This window comes from Coloeus monedula (assembly GCF_965178545.1).
Source record: "Coloeus monedula genome assembly, chromosome: 17".
NCBI lineage: Eukaryota > Metazoa > Chordata > Aves > Passeriformes > Corvidae > Coloeus > Coloeus monedula.
Genome location: NC_138797.1, coordinates 7,308,030 through 7,325,163, shown reverse-complemented (window position 1 = coordinate 7,325,163; position 17,134 = coordinate 7,308,030). Strand labels below are relative to the sequence as shown.

The following is a 17,134-nucleotide window of genomic DNA, read 5'->3' as shown; positions in this document are numbered from 1 at the left end:
CTGACACTGGCCCTGGGGACCCGCCTGCCGGCCGCTGATAGGCCGTCCAGAACGACACTCAGAGTATCGCCTTTCCCGATTGGCCCAGTGTGTCCCGTAGTGCGTTATGTGAGTTGTGGTTCGGTTCTCGCCCGGTCATTGTGGCGCTGTCCGAACACACAATTACTACATTTCCCACCAGGCTTTGCAGGGAGAGCGCGACTGCGTTGCGCGGGGTCTGCTTATCCGGGTCCCCAGGCGGTCCGGCCAATCAGCGCGCGCTAAGGGCGTGAGCCTGGCGTTGATTGGTGGGTTCGGACGGCCGAGCCCTGTTTGAAATCCGTTAACGGCGGCAGCGGAGCGGCCGCGCGGGGTGGTGGCGGCGCTGCCGAGGTGAGTCTGGGGGCTTCGGCCGGGCACTCCTGGTCTCGCCCTCCTTCCCCGACCCTCAACCCTTCCCCACATCTGGTCGTTCGCTCCGGCCGTGGCTACGCGGCTGTTCTCTGAGCCCAGGTATTGGTAACGGAGCCGAGGTCTTGGCTGGGAGGCGGAAGGCGGCTCCGGCCGCTCAGCCCGTGGCCAGAGCCGTTGTCGCGGTGTTTGGCGGGCGGGCTCGTAACGGAGCCCTGGGGGCTGATTGCGAACCCGTCGTTCCTCGGGGGAGCTGAGCCCGGGGCCCCCGGCCGGCAGCTGGAGGAGCCGTGGCGGGGGGTTCCCGCTCTCCGGGTGGGATCGCGGTACTGGAACGCCAGGCGTGTGCCTTATGGTGGGGTGGGTGCCTCGGGCGTGAAATAAAGTTTTAAGTCTTTAAACAATCGCGAAATGCGATGAGACTCTGTATTTCACGATGTAAATATCTGTTAATTCTCCTCAGGCCAAATCCTGCTTCCCGGGAAAAGGAGGGAAGCAAACCAGCGAAAACCTGGCCCAAGTAACAGAAAAAGCATTAGGGGAGCTATTTTTATTAGGATATTTTTTTTAAAACTAAAAGACCTTCAACTTAGTCTAACAGTTAGTTGAGGTTATACTAGCTAAAAATAATTTACTTTTCCTTGAACGTCTATTCTTAGACTGTCCCATCTTCATGTCTTCTGAAACTTGTGGGATCTTTTTTAGGGAGCACGAGATGTCGGGGCTGTTTATTTTTGGGAATGGGGGCGGGTCTGGGCCGTTAGCAGAGCAAAGGCTGTGCTAGCACTTCACCCCTCCCTTGGCTGCCGCTGGAGGGGAGTCTGCGGAGCTCTCTGCGGGCTTACTTCTCACCTGGGGCGAGTTAAAGGCTTTTTCTCCCAGACTGGACATTAAATGATGGAACAGCAGTGTTCTGGGGGATGATGAATCCAGTGTTGATTTTGTACTGCAGAAAAGCTCCGTTGAACTTTGAGTAAGGGGCATGAGAAGAGGGAGAAGCTGTAGATGCAGAGTGTGTTGTAAGTGTTCACTTAACCCTGCTCAGGGAAAAGTAAGGGTGAAGGATGAGTTTCTGAAGCTGTTGGTATCATGCAGAGGGAGTTCCGGTGATGGCTTTGTGGTGGGATGGTTCTAACCAGGCTGTGGTGACAGGACTGTAGCTTCAGAGAGGGAGTTACAGCCCTTTCTAATGCTCCAACTTACATGTTAACCCCTGAAAAACATTCAGGAACTTTGTCTGGGTTATTATCCCAATAAAAGGAATGGAAAACTCTGGTTTGCAGGACAATAAAGAAGCTGCCAGGCTGAATTAAAGCTGCCTGGTTAGTGCAGCATCCTGTGTTTAAGTGGCAGCTGGTGTTGAAGCCCAGCAGAAAGCCCTGGAATTGCTGGAGCACATTCCCATGCAGCTGCCTCAGCCTTGGGGAAGCTCTTCTTGCTTATTCCTGGTTGCACGTCTTGGGTTTTGAGGCATGTGGATCAGATTGCTTTGTGTTTATCTGCTGATGTAGCTTAGAATAGCCTTCTTGTGTGTCTGCTGTTATTTTTTCTGCTTTCTGATCCTGTTAGGATTTGCCATAAGTAACACCTGTAACTTGTGAAGCTCCAGTGCTGTGTCGTGATAAGGCATCATCTCCAGTTCACCAGGGCCTTATCTACATTGCAAGGTGGCAAGAAAGAGCATATCTCTCTGCCCTCCTTGGGATCCAGACTGGTTTGTGTTGGAAGGGACCTTGAAGCTCATCTTGTTCCAACCCCCCCATCATGGACAGAGACACCTTCCACTGGACCAGCCCTATCCAACCTGGCCTTCAGCACTTCCAGGGATGGGGCAGCCACAGCTTCTCTGGGCAACCCTTGCCAGAGCCTTACCGCCCTCACACGGAAGGCTTTCTCCCTAATATCCAATCTAAATCTCTCATATTTTAGTTTGAAGCTATTCCCACTTGTCATGTCACAACCTGTCTGTGTCCCTATCACTATCATTCTGTCCTTGCTACTCTTCCAAACTCAAACTCCTCCATTCTCTCTCCCTCTGACCTTGAGTTCTCATCTTGGAATGCTGCATCCTATCTCCCAACACCATGGCCTGTATGGCTGGGAGGCTCCTTTGTCTAGGCAGTGGGTGCTGTTGGCACAAAATTCACAACTACATCGAGAAAAAGATGCTGAACACATCTGTGATGGAATTGTGTCGGTATCTTAAAGCTAATTTGGATTACAGTGAGGTGTGAAGTTATTCCAAAATACCTATTGCACTTGCTGTTGGATCAGTCTTATTCTGGGATAGGAATGCTTGTTCCAATTTAGTGTAATCCTTTTTCAAAGCTAACTAATCTAAACCATGCCAAGGCACTCTTCTGGAACGTGCCGAAGTGTAGTTACTCAAAAGAAACCTGATGTCCAGAGGAACCCACTGCCTATTCCTCCAGGTGGATGTGGCTGTGCTGCTCTGGAGGCGTATTTAGGTCAGTGAGAGAGCAGAACTAGAAAGAAAACTAAGGTTTTAATTAAGTAGTTCCTTTATAAAAGGAATTTGGGGTGTTTTTGCAAGCGAGAAGATCAGATCCTCCTTTCCTGCCCCAGCAGCTCTGCAAACCAGGTGAAAGCTGATCCTGCAGAACAGGGGTGAGGGTTCCCTGGCTGGCCTGCTGCAGACACCCGTGTCGACACAGGAGGTGATGAATGTGGGGGAGAGCAGGGTCATGCTTTAAATCCATGTAGGATTACAGCATGCCTGTAATCACGCTTGGGGAAATGTACGCAGTGCCTGCTAATTAGGGAACGTCCCTATTAATGAGGAAAAATTTCCACGCCTCCTTCCTGGTGGATGAATGCCGCGGTGGAGAGAAAGAATTTTGTATTGAGATAAATGTGGTTGTGCTGTCAAAATCACCACCGGGTGTTTTAAAATGCGTGCAGGGAGTGGGCAGCGGGTGTCGGGCTGTGCTTGGCAGAGCCTGCTGGGATTGCAGATGCCTTGTGGTGGGCACAGGAGCGATAAATCACCGCAGCATTCCTGGCTGATCCCTGTCCTAGCTGAGTCGGTGGGCGGAGCAGCGGGATGCTTTTCAGTGAACTGCAGCTTCACCGTCAATCCTGTTCTGGGCAGGACCTGGAAGATATGTAGGGATTTGAGAAGTGGATGCCATGAGTTCATCTGACTGAAGTGGACTCTCTGGAGTTCAGTCATAATAACTTTTACCTTCCTGTTGTCTCTTTCAAGAAACAGAGTATGAAACTGAGGCAGTGATACAATCCTTTTGTTTTCCTGAGTATTCTCTTCTGTCTGGGATAGAGGGGAGAGAGAAGGGGTCAGCAATGACGTCAATGATGAGGGTGGTGACACTGTGGAAGAATATGGACTCCACACAGTAAAAAGCTGGAAACTGCAGCAGTGTAGCAGTGGGCACAAGTAGCTGTGAAACATGATGCCCAGAGCTCTGCCTCTGACTGGAGAGGGCGAGGGGAGAATGCAGATGACGCATTTGATTTTTAAAAAAATCTAAAGTGTTGACAGAAATTCTATCTTGATTAAGGGCAGTAGGAAAGCATTTGATTCCAGCCGTGTCTCAAGCTCAGTTACAGTTGGTTTTGGCTCCAATTCTTCTGTTTGCCTTCTTTGGGCCCTACCTTGACATCTTCCCAGCTGTGTAGCTGGCGCTTCTCTGATGACATTTTTTCCTTTAACTATCACAGTTCTGCTCTGGGGAGCTAGAGGCTTCTTGGTGCACCCATCCTTGGGGGCCAGTGGTTGTGACCAGTGTGGTACCCCCTAAACCCTGTTTTGCTTTACACTTGACCATTCTGTTATTTATTGGGAAACACCATCTGGGTTTTGAACCATGTGTGGTCTGCCTAGACAGGTGGTTTAGGGCTGAGGCTCTGTTGGAATTGCTTGGGTTCATAAAAGCAAAGTTCAGGTGATTTCCTTGGGGAGTGTTTTATAACATCCTTGCAAGCTTTGCCTCACAGCTGTTCAAGGCATCACAAAAGCACCTTTGCAAAAAAGGTTTTGTTGTAATTTCAGGGTTTATAACTTTGTCACACTGGCTTTATTCCTGTTCCTGTTGAGTTTAATATCACCTGTTGACACAGGAACTCCTCTTGCTGTCAGTGCTTCATTAATTAGCTGCAGGGACTGTTTGACATGGGTCACAGTGCTCAGTTTGTTTATAGCCTGGCCAGCCTCAGGCTAGTGTTATGGAATGCAAGAGGCCTGACATTGCCCTCCTTCTGACTGTTTGCCCAGTAACAATGCTCTACAGAGCCCTCTTCCTGCTTTGAAAATCAATTTATTCTATAGAAGAGCAGCTTTGTGTCGTTAGTTCTTGTTTATAGCCCTTCAGAGAGGGAGAGAGGCTGTGCATTGCGGTGCTCTAGAGTGAATCTCATCAGCTTTGTAAATCCTGTAACTGTGAGACCTCTTCTTTGTGTGTGGTGAGGGAACAAAGTGCAAATCAATGGCTCTCTGGAAAAGCTTTATAATTTACTTCCTCTTAAAAAATACAATTCTATTTGTCTATATTTCTAATCCCTGACAAAACTTGATCTTTCTGACAGTTTTGAACCTGCAAATCTCAACAGTGGTAAAGTCTCCTTAGCTTTGCAGATCAGCAGTAGAATAAAACTCTGCATGGCTCATGAATTCTGCCCTAAGGTGCGAAGTGCAAGAAGGGGGGATGTACCAAAGGCTGTCCCAATGCCTGTCCCTAGAAACCCTGCAGAGGAAAAGAGGTGGGGGATGATTCCACTAATACCCTGTTGTCTAAATGTCTCTAGTGGTGCAGGCAGAGGACTCCTGGGGACAGTGTGGCTGTGAAGATGTCTAAGCCAGAATCCCGTTATTCTTTTGATGTCCCAAACATCTGCATCAACTTTGCAACTCTGAGTGAGGATGATGTATACAATGCAGACTCCTGGTTTGGTAAGTTCCTTCCAACTCCTTGAGTGGTTTCCTCATTGGATGACACCTTGGTGTGACCCTTGTTTTGGGCCTGGCTTCTGTGCCAATTAATCACACTATTAACTGCATCATTAATCATGCATGGGGTTTCTTTTGTTCTGGTTTTTTTGTGTTTAAATGTTGTCATCTGTAACTTGACTTTGTTAACCTCATAATGATATTCTAGGGTATTGTTAACAGTTCCTAACAGTATGTATAGTGAAAGTCTTTCTCTCCTTACAGACCGAGAAGCCAATCTGGAGAATGTCCCTCCTGCAGAAAATCTGGCAAAGGCCTCACACAGCAGCCCTGCTTTTTCAAAGCCTGATGTTATTCTGTCTTCTGTCCCATCACAAGAAGTAGCAATGAGTAAGCTGGCGTGGTGTGGCAGGGAGGGAATAAATTTTACCGGCTTTTCGCTGGCCAAATGGAAAGGCCTCTTGTCTGGCTTTTGTGGGGCCATCTTCATAAACTGTTTTCTGCAAGGTCTCATGTGGTTTTACTTGGTGTTGTTCTGTGTATGTAGATGAGCTGACACTTGCCCCTTTCTCAGGTGAAAGCAATGGTGAAGCAGAATGTGCCCAGGCCAAAGCAGTCTCTCAGAATATTGTTGGGTCCCTGGCAACCTGGACAGCTGCTGCCCCTGCAGAGGCCCCTCAGAGGTGAAATACTTGTGTTCAGTTTGTACAATGATTGATGATGGTGTAACTAAGCAGGTCCTTGCTCTCAGGATCTGCAGTTCTAGCTGTTCTTGGGGCATCCTGTGGGGCTGGAGTTCTCCAGTATGGAGATCGTGTATGGGGACACCTGATCTGCTGGCTAAGCTGGAGGGACAGTCTCCAGGGTGGAAATGTAATGCAGTGTCTCACATACTTGTCAAATGAGACTCGGCAGCACCAGGACCTTCTGGTATGTGAGGATATCTGAAACTGAGGTGGCTTATAAAGTTTCTTTGTTTATATCTGCCTGACTTGGGCAGAACTCACTCTGGATATGAATGCAAGGGGCTCTGCATGCTCATATATAGCAAAGAATATTTAGTTTATGGGTTGTTAACTTTAATAAATCATGCTGCATTTGGATTGTTGTGTTAAACATAATTTGTATGGTGGAGTTAGGGGATACACTGACATAAAAAGTGTTATCCAGGTCAGGTGTCTCCTCAGATCTGTGGGAAAACTGACCTCTGCTTTCTGTTCTACTCTAGACCGGGCAGGAGACTGGCTACAAAGCAGGGGAAAACCCAGCAGCGCAAGCAGCCAGGCAGAATCAAAGCAGAGAGAATTGCTAATGCCTCGGATAATAAGGAAGAGGTTCCACCCTTGAAGAAAATGAGAATGTATGTCATCCAAGTCCTTCTGTTTAGAGCTGGGAAAAGGAATACACCTGTTTCTTTGGAAAGGGTTTCCACCTGGCTGAGAAGGTTCTTACAGGAAGGTTAGGGGGTGGTGGCTGGAACTGGTTGCTGATACTGGTTTCGTAAACAAGAAATGGCTGTAAATGCTGAAGGAATTGCTCTGTTTGGAGGTAGAGATATGGATGAAACAAGCATGGGCTTCTTCACCTTCTTACTCCTTACTCAGTGTCTGTCAGTTAGCTTTAAATTTGTCTGAACTTATCTATCAGGAAGTCATCAGGCAGTCATTAGCTATGAAAGAGTCACAGCTAAAATATTTCTCAAATTAACTTAACCGCTAAAGTATCATATGGTGATAAGCTTGAGGTCAGGAAATTGGAGTGTGATCTTTGAAACACCACTGTACCTCAATGATCTACAGTATACCTCCCTTCTCCAAAAACTCAGTAATTAATCTTCCCTTCTGCAACCTTGGAGTACCAGGGAAAGCTGGATGGTCTATACCTGGGCCTGGGGTGAGGTAAGGCCAGCCTGCCATACCTTAGACCTCACCAGGTGTTGGGATGGTTATGCATGGTGGTGAAAACTGCAGGTGGTCATTTGCTTAGAACACAGTTAATTCCAGGGGTTTGCCCTAACAACTTGTTTTCTTAGTTCTGGCAGCAGAGAGAAGGTGACAGAAGCATCCACAAAGACAGAGCCCCTGCAGGATTCTGACCTCTCCCCAGGGAGAGGGAAAAGCAAACTGACCATGCCCTCCACGCCAACAATGTTGAAGTACGTGGCTTTCTTGTGACTTGTCTGCTAATCACAGTTGATTTAGGTGACAGTCCTGGCTGTGTGTTTTCAGCTTCAACTTAGCATGTGATGGTATCACATTTAGTAAACACCGTGTCAAGGCAACAGTATTAGGATGAAATGCATTTCACCAGCTGAAGCTGTGCACAGGAAAGCTTTTGCTTTTCTTTTGAGGAAAACGTTGTTCTTCCTAACGGATTGAGAATGAACACAGCAAATGGGTCTGCAGAATAGCAGCTAGCTGTGAGATTCCTTGAAAAAACAAAACCCAAGCAGATCTGTTCTAAAGAGGATGTTTTTAGAACCTGTGATGCTCCTGCAGTGACGTTGGAGATAAGCATGTTCCTTGCACTAACATCATGCTAATAATCAGGGAAGCAGGAAGGCATATCTTAGTTTCTAATGTGCTTCTGCAGGAGGACCAAACGTTCTAGCAAGCAGAAGAGTACAGAGGAGCAGGAGCTGGAAAAGATGCAGCAGTTGCAGCAGGAGGTTATGGAGCTGCGGAAGAAGAATGAGGAGTATCTGAAAGCAGCTATTGCTGGAGCAGGTGGGCTGTGCCTGAATTGCAGAATGAAGCTGTGTTGGGTTCAGCTGGAGAGTGCTGCACAGAGCTGTGCAAGTACCTTTGAAAACAAGCATTCCAGACTTTGCAATAAATATTAGGAGCTCTTTACTGTAGATCAGCCCCTAAACTGCCTGGAAACAGGTGTGTTTGGGTTATGTCATGTTTTGAAAAGTTAAAGATGAGTTCTTTAAAACCTTACCTAGTTGTTAGAAATTAAATGCTATTTTTATTTCCATGAATCCTACCCCACACCAAAAGGCTTCCAGTCCTTACATGTGCTTTTCTTCTAGGACAACCCATGAAGAGACCTGCTGGTCAAGTAACAAAGCCAATTGATTTCCACTTCTGCACGGAGAATAGAATTAAACAGAATGTGGAAAGCCAGCCTGGGAATGAGTACAAGGAGCTGGATTTTGCAGCAGTACTGAGGAAGCATCCCCCTTCTCCGGTGAGAGCCAGAGTGTTGCCAGCACTCAGCTCACTGATTCTTGCCATCACCTCCCTGCTGCTTGTGTGATGCTTGGGCTGATGACCCACAGAGAGGTTACCACAGGAGAGGCAGGTGTTGTGCAAACCTGACTGCAAACTTCCTGTGTGTCTGTGTTGCCACAAGACTCCAAAGAAACCTTGTGGAAAAAGGAGCCCTTTAGTGTCAGATCTTCCAGTCATTCCACTTCATGCTTTAATCTGCTCGATACAGTTTCCCAATATAACTTGTGCATGTTCAGACTGTTAACACTTGTGCTTAATGTGAAGTGTTAACTTCTTTGCAGTGAGAGGAAGGGACAAATACTGTACATCCATGGGGATAGGAAATGTCATCAAAGCCTCCTGGCCAATACTGACCGTGGTGTTCTGTCTCCAGGTGCGAATGCCGAAGGGGCCCACTGTCCCCAAACCTTTCAATCTGTCCCAGGGAAACAAAAGAAAACTTGAAGAAGCCACAACAGAGTATGTGTCCTTTGCTGAGCAGGTAGAAGCATTCCAAAAACGCACACCCCCTCGTTACCATTTGAGGAGCAGGAAATCTGAGGAAGGTGAGTGGTCCTGGCTGTGTCCACAGATGTGGTGGTAGAGCAAGAGATGCTTTGACTACTCTGAGCAAATGGCCTGTGTTTGTTGCAGGCCTTGCCATTAACTGCTGGTCTCTGTGACTTGAATTTGTAGGCTCAATTTCAGGAAAGCCGGTGAAGGCTCGGATCACACACCCCAAAACACCAGTGCTCCGAACAAAGCACCGCTTGAGACCTGTCACCTGCAAAACTGCTGCAGAGTTAGAAGAGGAGGAGATAGAGAAAATTCAGCAGTAAGTAAAGGCTTACTCTAGTCCTCCAGGGGATGACTGTACTACACTGGAAATATTTTACAGATACCAAAATATCACTTCTCTGGAATACCCTTTTGTGTAAAAGAATGAGCATACACCATTGATATTCCTTTAGGGTGTTCATAATTCTTTAGCTCTGATTGTAGGGAAGTGAAATATAAACAATTAATTTTGAAGGAAGTGCTTTTAGGAGACCTGATCTTGGATTGAATACAGCTTCTGATGAGTAAAGTAAACCCAGTATAGCAATGCAGCCTGCATGCACTTCAAAATTTGCCTGTAGACAAAGGTTTGGATTTCTAGGAAAACAATCTGTAAGATTTTACTTATTAATCTTGCTGTTTTAAAGGCAAAGGAGGAATTGCTAACTACAGCTGTGCACTAATGTACAATTGGTGAGTGTCTCTTATTATTCCTGCATAGGTACAAATTCAAAGCACGAGAAGTCAATCACAAAATCTTCGAGAGTGGGCCGCTCCTGCCCAAGAAACCTGCTGTGAAGGAGCTCACCCAACCCATTGGCTTTCAGCTGGAAATAGAAAAAAGGATTCAGGAGCGTGAGAGTAAGAAGCAGCAGGAGGAAGAGCGCTTCGAATTCCATTCCAGGCCATGTCCCACAAAAATCCTGGAGGATGTTGTGGTAAGAAGTTTAATAACACCCAGGCTTGGAACTGGAGTGGCAATGAGCTTCAAAATGCTTGTAGCTATGTGGCATTATGTGTTTAATGATCTTCGTAAACAGTGTCTGTCATTAGGTAAGAACTGCAATGGCTATGTCCTGTGCTGTCACGTCGTTTCTCTGTACTGTGTTCTTGGAACTTGGCCTTGGGTAACTCCTTGCTGGCTCTTCCGAACAGGGTGTTCCAGAGAAGAAAGCACTTCCTGTTACAGTCCCCAAATCTCCAGCCTTCACCTTGAAAAGCAGAACCCGTGTGTCTGGCAGAGAGGAAGAAAAGGTAACAATTGTGATGAGGCTGGAGCCAGGCCCAGGTCCCACTGTGGTGCCTGCCATGCTTCTGGATGTGGGTGGGATGCTCTGGGGCTGGAAGCCCCTTCCATCTTGTGAGCAGTTCCTCCAGGGTTACCTTTGCCTGTGCCACTCACTTCAAGCAATCTGGTTATTGCTGCTCATTTTACAGAAACTGAATTATTTTTAAAAATAAAATAATTTAAATGCTAGGGTGCTGATAAGGGTTTCTGAGGTGTTGCTGCTATGAATGAGGGAAGTGGACTGCTTAGATTTCTCATCCTTCCCTATTCTGTTACTGAAGGCAGATATTACACATGACCTTTCTTCTCTCTGAGGTGGGGAGCAGAATTTTGAAAGCTTCACACCTTTCTTCCTTTCCTTCTTGTCAAGGGGATGTTAAATAATTACAGTCTAATTTGGATGAGTACTAGAATTGAAAGTGGTTTCAAAAAAGGAAGAACTGGGCCTGTGGTTCAGGCTGCCAGTAAATTGGTACTTGCTGGATTCCTAATTTTTGCAGTGTCCACTGTTTGTGTGCCCCTTATTAAAGGAGTGCATTCAAAGCTCTTTGTGGCTTTGCTTGGCAGGAATTGCAGCCTATACAAAAGTAAAACATCAGATCCTAATGCTAATATCCCTGTAGGAAAAAGAGGAGGTGGCTGTGATCAAAGCTAATCCTATGCCACATTATGGAGTGCCCTTCAAACCCAAAATGCCAGAGCAGAGGCATGTGGAAGTTTGCCCCTTCTCTTTCGATGCCCGGGACAGAGAGCGACAAATACAAAAAGAGAAAAAAATAGAAGAACTACAAAAGGAAGAGGTAAGAATTAAAAGCTACCTTGGATTCCACTCCTTCAGTAAAAACAGTGTGGCAGGATTTGCTGTTGTCTATTAAACTTCCAAGGAAAGGACAAGAAATATTTTGAGTTGTTTATTTCAGGTGCCAAAGTTCAAAGCACTGCCTCTGCCTTACTTTGACCAAGTTAAACTGCCAGAAAAGAAGGTCAAAACCCCAACTCAGCCTGAACCATTCCATCTGCAGGTGGATGAACGGGGAGCTGCCAAGCTGCAGAGCTGGAAACAGCAGGTAGGATGAAAAGGATAATAGGAATGACCAGACTTAAAGCAGCTGATGGGGTTGTGGTTGACTACAGAAAGTGTCCTGCTTGAACTGAATCGGTAGCTGAGTTTGAGCAAGGATCTTTTCTGTACTTGGCATGAGACTTGGGCTGTGGGTTAAGGATTGGTCAATGGGTTTTTTTTATTTTTCTCACTTTGTGGTAAATGATGGGATTTACCACAACTGTATGAGCAGCTGTGGGTGTTTTCTAAGCAGCAGCTCTGTGCAGCTGAATCCCTTTGCTGACTATCTCCAGGAGTATATTGACACGTAAATAATATACTGCTTTTCTCACATGAAGTCTACAGTGGACACCTGAAGCTTTCTTCAGGCTATTTTTGGCAAAGAAACTGTTGGGCAACAAGTGACACCACTTTTTGGCTTTAATAAATTTTCTATGGAAATGATTTGACTAAGTCAGCATGGCTCTTCCAGTGTAGGGAGTGCTGGAGTCTGGGTCACAGGGAGATGGTCTCTTTCTGCCTGGTACTTGATGTGCTCTCTTCCTCTTGCAGCTTAAAGAAGACTTGAAAAGGCAGAAAGAGGCAGCCTGTTTTAAAGCTCGTCCCAACACAGTGATGTACCAGGAGCCTTTTGTGCCCAAAAAGGAGCATAAGATGTTATCAGGTAGAGTTACGAGTACTTGCTACACGGGCTTGGCTGATAGCTCAGAAATGATGCAATTAAGTGATGTTTTTTCTGGCTGTTGCCTCTTCTTCATCAGCACAGCCAATAGTGCCTTGCATTTAATCAACTAATTGCCTAACAGCTTGTGTCCCTTGGGAGCAGGGGGATTTCCTCTCCACCCCCCTGTCCTGCTCTAGCATGGCAGCTGTATTTAGCAGCTCTGCTGCAATTGGCAGATGATTGATGTGTGCCAGCTCAGGATAAGGGTACTGAGAATGTGAGGAGCTCCCTGCAGAGACAGCTGGCATTTCTGCAGCACTGTCACTCTTTCCCTCCTGTTTCTAATGAGATGAAGGCATCTACTGCTTGGGTAGGCTGAGATTTGTAGGGCATAAAACCAGCCAAAACCTTGTTTGTACTAACAATTGTGTGCTTGCTCCCTCCCATGAGAACACTCGTGGCGGGGTGATGTCTGCATTAACACTGCTCACGTCTGGGAGTAAAGTTTTCTCTTTTCCTGAAGCCTGGAGGTATCTCCTAACCACCCTTGCCAAGGGGAAGCTCTCCAAAGGGAGGCTTCCATTGACACTAGTACTGCTCTGCTTTACCTGACTGTCTTTGAACCAATGTTATCTCCTCTATTTCTAAACTTAGAGAGCCTTTCTGGTTCTGTAGTTCCTGAAAGCTTTGAGCTGGCAACAGAAAGAAGAGCAAAAGAAAGGCAAGAATTTGAAAAGCGATTGGCAGATGCAGAAGCCTTAAGGGAGAGGTATGAGGAGCAGATCAGGCAGCAACAAGAGGAGCGTGAAAAGGAAGAAATTGCTAAGCTAAGACAAGAAATGGTAAGTGAGCTGTTTCTGAGCAAGGGTTGTAAAGTAACCCAGAGGAATGTGGGAATTATCCTTAAGGAGCTAGTGTCACTGTTGAGCTGTGCTCAAACTGCCTTTCCACGGTTCCCTTTTGCAAACTGACGACTTACCAACTTCACAACTGGTTTAAAAAAACCAAACCTACAAAACTATGTAAACAAAGAAGGCAGCTGTTCTGAGATGGCTGAGTTTTGGAGCTGCATATGTGTAGTTATCAAAGCAGAATGATCTCAGTAAAACCTACAACCCCAACATGTGCTGTGCATTTTCCCAGTCCTTCACTCCAGTGCCCAGGGTGGTGTGGTGGTCTCAGGCAGATGCCTGCCTTCACCTCCTCCATGGCTCACCTGCAAATTTCAGCTTCATCATAACTGCAACCATTTGCTTTGTTTTGCCCTTGCTTTTATATTTATTTTTTCACAGGTTCACAAGGCAAACCCAATACGCAAATACCGCAGCCTGGAAGTGAAGCCCAGCGATCAGCCACTGACTATGCCAAAGTCTCCCAACTTCTCAGACAGATTCCGGTGCTGATGTGATAACAGGAGGGAGCATCCCTCTCCATTCCCTAGGTAGGAGAGAGGGAGCAGTTGTTTTTCCATGGCTGCTCAGTCTGAACTCTTATGTTTGGTTCTGTTGTTGTACTGAGTAGTTAAACTCCACCTGAGCCCATGACATCCCAGCAGTGCCTCCTGGCCTTGCTGCATATACAGACTCTGTTCTCTAGAGACTAAACTAAGTTTTGATACTGCATATGGATATTGTGTACCTAACTAAATAAAAACTCCTAATCTGCTCGCTGTCTCTGGCTAGTGGGCTGAAGCCCTTTCCTGCAGAAAAGTTTTCGTTAAAGGCTGACCGCACAGATGTGTGCATCTGGCAGAGCTGCCTTGTGTTTGTACACTAAGGACTATTTTCAAGTGTCTGTTTTTTAGCCTTTTAGTCTGCATTAAGCTTGAATTGTGTGAAGTGATGTGAGGTTCCTTCAAGCCAGCGTAGCGCGGGTCTGGCCTTTCTTGTTAATGTTTAGATGATCACAAATATAAATCTTGCCCACGCTTTAAAGTAGTTCTCTGTGTCTATTAGAGCATTAAACCATCTTGCTGTTTTATAGCTGAAGTTATTCTATTTGGGGAACCATTTATCTGGCAAGTGACCTGCTGTAAGCTGCTGCCCCAGCTCCTGCCAGTGCAGGTCTTTTGGCTACAGAGCCATCAGCATCTCTGGCCAGTTTGGGCAGTGAGCAGAGCTAAATATAGCCCAAGTGCTCAAATGTGTTAGAGGACAAAACTGCTGGCATTGTGAAGAGTGGACACATCTAGATTAAAGTTTTAATAATTATTTCTTACTTAGTATTGTGCTCTGATTTTTTTACCTTTATATCTTGCTGAAACACATGTAAGCAGGGGTGCTTGCTACTGTACTGCTGTTTAGAAGAGAAGGGAGAAAAGGGCAACTGAGAATTAATTTGTCCTAACTGGACAAACTTTCTTGTTTGGTGGTTATGAAAAACATTTGATTTCATTTCTTCTGAATTTGTATACTGTTGAAGTACTCCCAGTGTGTAGCTTTTTGTTCAGATTTTTGGGTGAAAAAGAGAGTTCAAACTTGGTGTTAGACTCCAGCTAAGGGGATGGTTAGAGGTGCTGTCTCATTCTTGCCAAAGTACATCAAGCAATTGCTATTTTACCCTTAGATTGAGAGGCATAACAGTGAAAGAAAGTCCTTAGAGACCTAAATTCCAAGAAGAACATTTATTGTAGCCAAGGGATGATGTTTCTGCAGGAATTCTCCTAAAAAGTGTGATGCTCAAGAGATGTCATTGCAGAAGAGCTGGGGTCTCTATGGGAGTGTTTCAAAGAGTATCAACCTAAAACTTTAGTTCTGGGATTAAAAGAGGAAAAGCCACCCCCACTTTGTGCAGTTAGTAACTGAGGAACTGGAGAATGAGAGGCTTGGGGGGAAGTATGTTGGCACTAAAGGATGAATGACCCTGTGGCAGTGTGGATTCTTGGAAATGGTGAGCTTGGACATGGCTCCTTTTTGCTCAAATTTCAGCTTTTCCTTCCCTTCTCTTGAGGATCTTTGTGTAGCTGTGGCAGAGCTTGGCCCAAAAGCTTGACCCAGTCTGTCTTCAGCCACGTTTTTCTGGCTTTGCTGATAGCCTTGTGTCACTGAGCTGAGAGTTACAGGACAGCCAGAAAAACTGCTGTCACTGCTGTTGTGAAAATTTGCAGGAGTGGCTGGAGCACAAGTGACATGTCAGCATCTTCTTGAAAACTAAAATCCATGTGACCTGTCTGCCTTAACCCCATTTCTGTCACAGTGGAGCTGTTCCCTGTGATCTGGTCCCTACCCAGTACATTACAGAACCTCAGACCTGCTGTCAGGGAGCCCTTCCTTTTTCCTCGAGTGCCAGCTCTGGAGAAGGCAGCGTGTGGGCAGCAGGAGCAGCAAATATTTATGATGAGTCAGGGGGAAGCTGGAATGATGATGAGCTGCTGAAGAATGTGAAGGCAAGCAGGATCATGAGGCCATGGAACTGGAGCAGCCACTGATCCCTGAAGGATGAAGCAGCTGGATTTCCCTGATGGCCCTACATGGCCTCTTCTGCCTTGAGGAAGAGGTTGTGTGCCTGACAGCTTGGCAGTATTTTTTCCCCAATGGTATCATTTGGGTCTAATAAAAGACATTACATCTTCCCCCAAACATGCCCTCTTGTATTCCCCATGCACTGCAAACAGGGGCAGGAACCTCAGGCAGCTGGGCCTCCAAGGGCCTGGGGTGTTTGTATGAGCTTGGAGTCACCCACCAGGTTCTCACGGGCTGGGGTGTGGGACCTGTCCTCTTAATTAGGAGGGAAGTGGTGTCATGGTGGGAAAGCTGGTTTTGTGTACAAAGTGGATAAAAATCATGTCCTGAAGGAGCTGGATGTTGGAGAGGATGGGATTTGGCCAAGGCTTCAGCAGGGAACTGGTGGTCGGTGATTTTTCCAGTGCTGGGGGGAATAAATTTACAGGACCGGGAGCAAGAGACTGGGATTTAACTGAGTGCTGTTCCAGCACCTGCCTTTAGAGTCAGGGTAGGTTGAGAAACTGATGTAAAATCTATATTCTCCTCGTGTGGCTTTTGCAGAAACATTTATCATCTTCCAGTACTCAAAGCCCATCACCAGTATGTGCATGCCTTGAGAGCAAGGAGTGGGAGGAGGTGAGGGGAGAAGATCTGGGTACAAAATCTTCCTCTGCTCCCTTTCTAGTTGAGCTGTACTTAATCTGTTATCAAAATAATTTGATCTGAACACAGACTAGAGTTGGAACTAAAAAGCAGACTATGTTTTCCTGGACTTTCATGTTGAATTGCAAGATCAAATTATCTGGTGAATAAATTCTTATGAAAAGGCTTGACGATGCCCTCAGATCACAGCTTTGTTTCTCCCTTCTGTCTCCACTGGGAAACATTGGTGGCTGCTTGTGTGACCTGGCCTGAATCTGGCAAGGACCCCTGGATCTGGGCAGGTCCTGGTACTCCCTGGTGGTGCTGCTGCTGGTGTTCACATTGCTCTGGATGCTCTTTTGATGATGTTGGGATTTTTCCTTGTCTTTCCCCATTACCTTGCTGACACCTGTCATGACACGATGGCAGCTTGCGGTGGAAGCCCTGGTACTGATGGAAGCAGTTAAGCCAGACGGCCTGGCTGGTTTGTGTTTCAGCAACATGGCTGGGATTCAGGTGGGGATGGTGTTCAGCCTGCCCTGCTGCTCGATTTAGCCGGGGTGTAGGGTTTCCCGGGAATGGGCCGGCTTTGGCCCTGCAGAGCCTCCCTTCCCAGGGTAAACGTAAAGGTTAAAGTGTGCTGCCGCAGTTGTGACAACGGCGTCGCCAGGGAACAGCGTGCTTGAGGAGCTGCCAGATAGCGCCAGGACAGGCTGTTTCCCAGCTGCAGCCAATGTAGGCTCTGGCTTAAGTTCCTGAATGGGAAGGGGAAAAAAAAAACCCAAGCCCAGGCTGAGAAGCCTGGGTGGTGGCTGGTTTGCAGAGCCCCAGAGCACTGTGCTTCTCCTTGGGGTGTGTGGTTTTGGACCAAGTGCAACAGATACTGCCCTTCAATTCTAGAATTCCTTCCTCCCAAAGGTTTCATTTCAGCTTATTTCTCTCTGCCC

At 46.6% G+C, this 17,134-nt stretch overlaps 1 protein-coding gene across 2 annotated transcripts; it reads left to right on the top strand.

Annotated features, from left to right (window-relative positions):
* The first annotated feature begins 327 nt into the window (after nt 1–327).
* Nucleotides 328–13,524, top strand: TPX2 (TPX2 microtubule nucleation factor). Of its 2 annotated transcripts, none has more exons than XM_082292674.1 (17): nt 328–372; nt 5,173–5,317; nt 5,579–5,704; nt 5,889–5,997; nt 6,543–6,674; nt 7,347–7,469; nt 7,907–8,040; nt 8,349–8,506; nt 8,924–9,095; nt 9,226–9,364; nt 9,809–10,025; nt 10,243–10,341; nt 10,999–11,175; nt 11,296–11,442; nt 11,991–12,102; nt 12,778–12,944; nt 13,395–13,524. In XM_082292674.1, exons 2-17 carry the CDS (start codon nt 5,215–5,217, stop codon nt 13,503–13,505), a joined length of 2,226 nt encoding a protein of 741 aa, XP_082148800.1. In that variant the 5' UTR covers nt 328–372; nt 5,173–5,214; the 3' UTR covers nt 13,506–13,524. The 2 variants fall into 2 exon arrangements, with proteins under 2 accessions (XP_082148800.1, XP_082148799.1); XM_082292673.1 differs by having other exon boundaries at nt 12,757–12,944.
* Nucleotides 13,525–17,134: the final 3,610 nt, after the last annotated feature.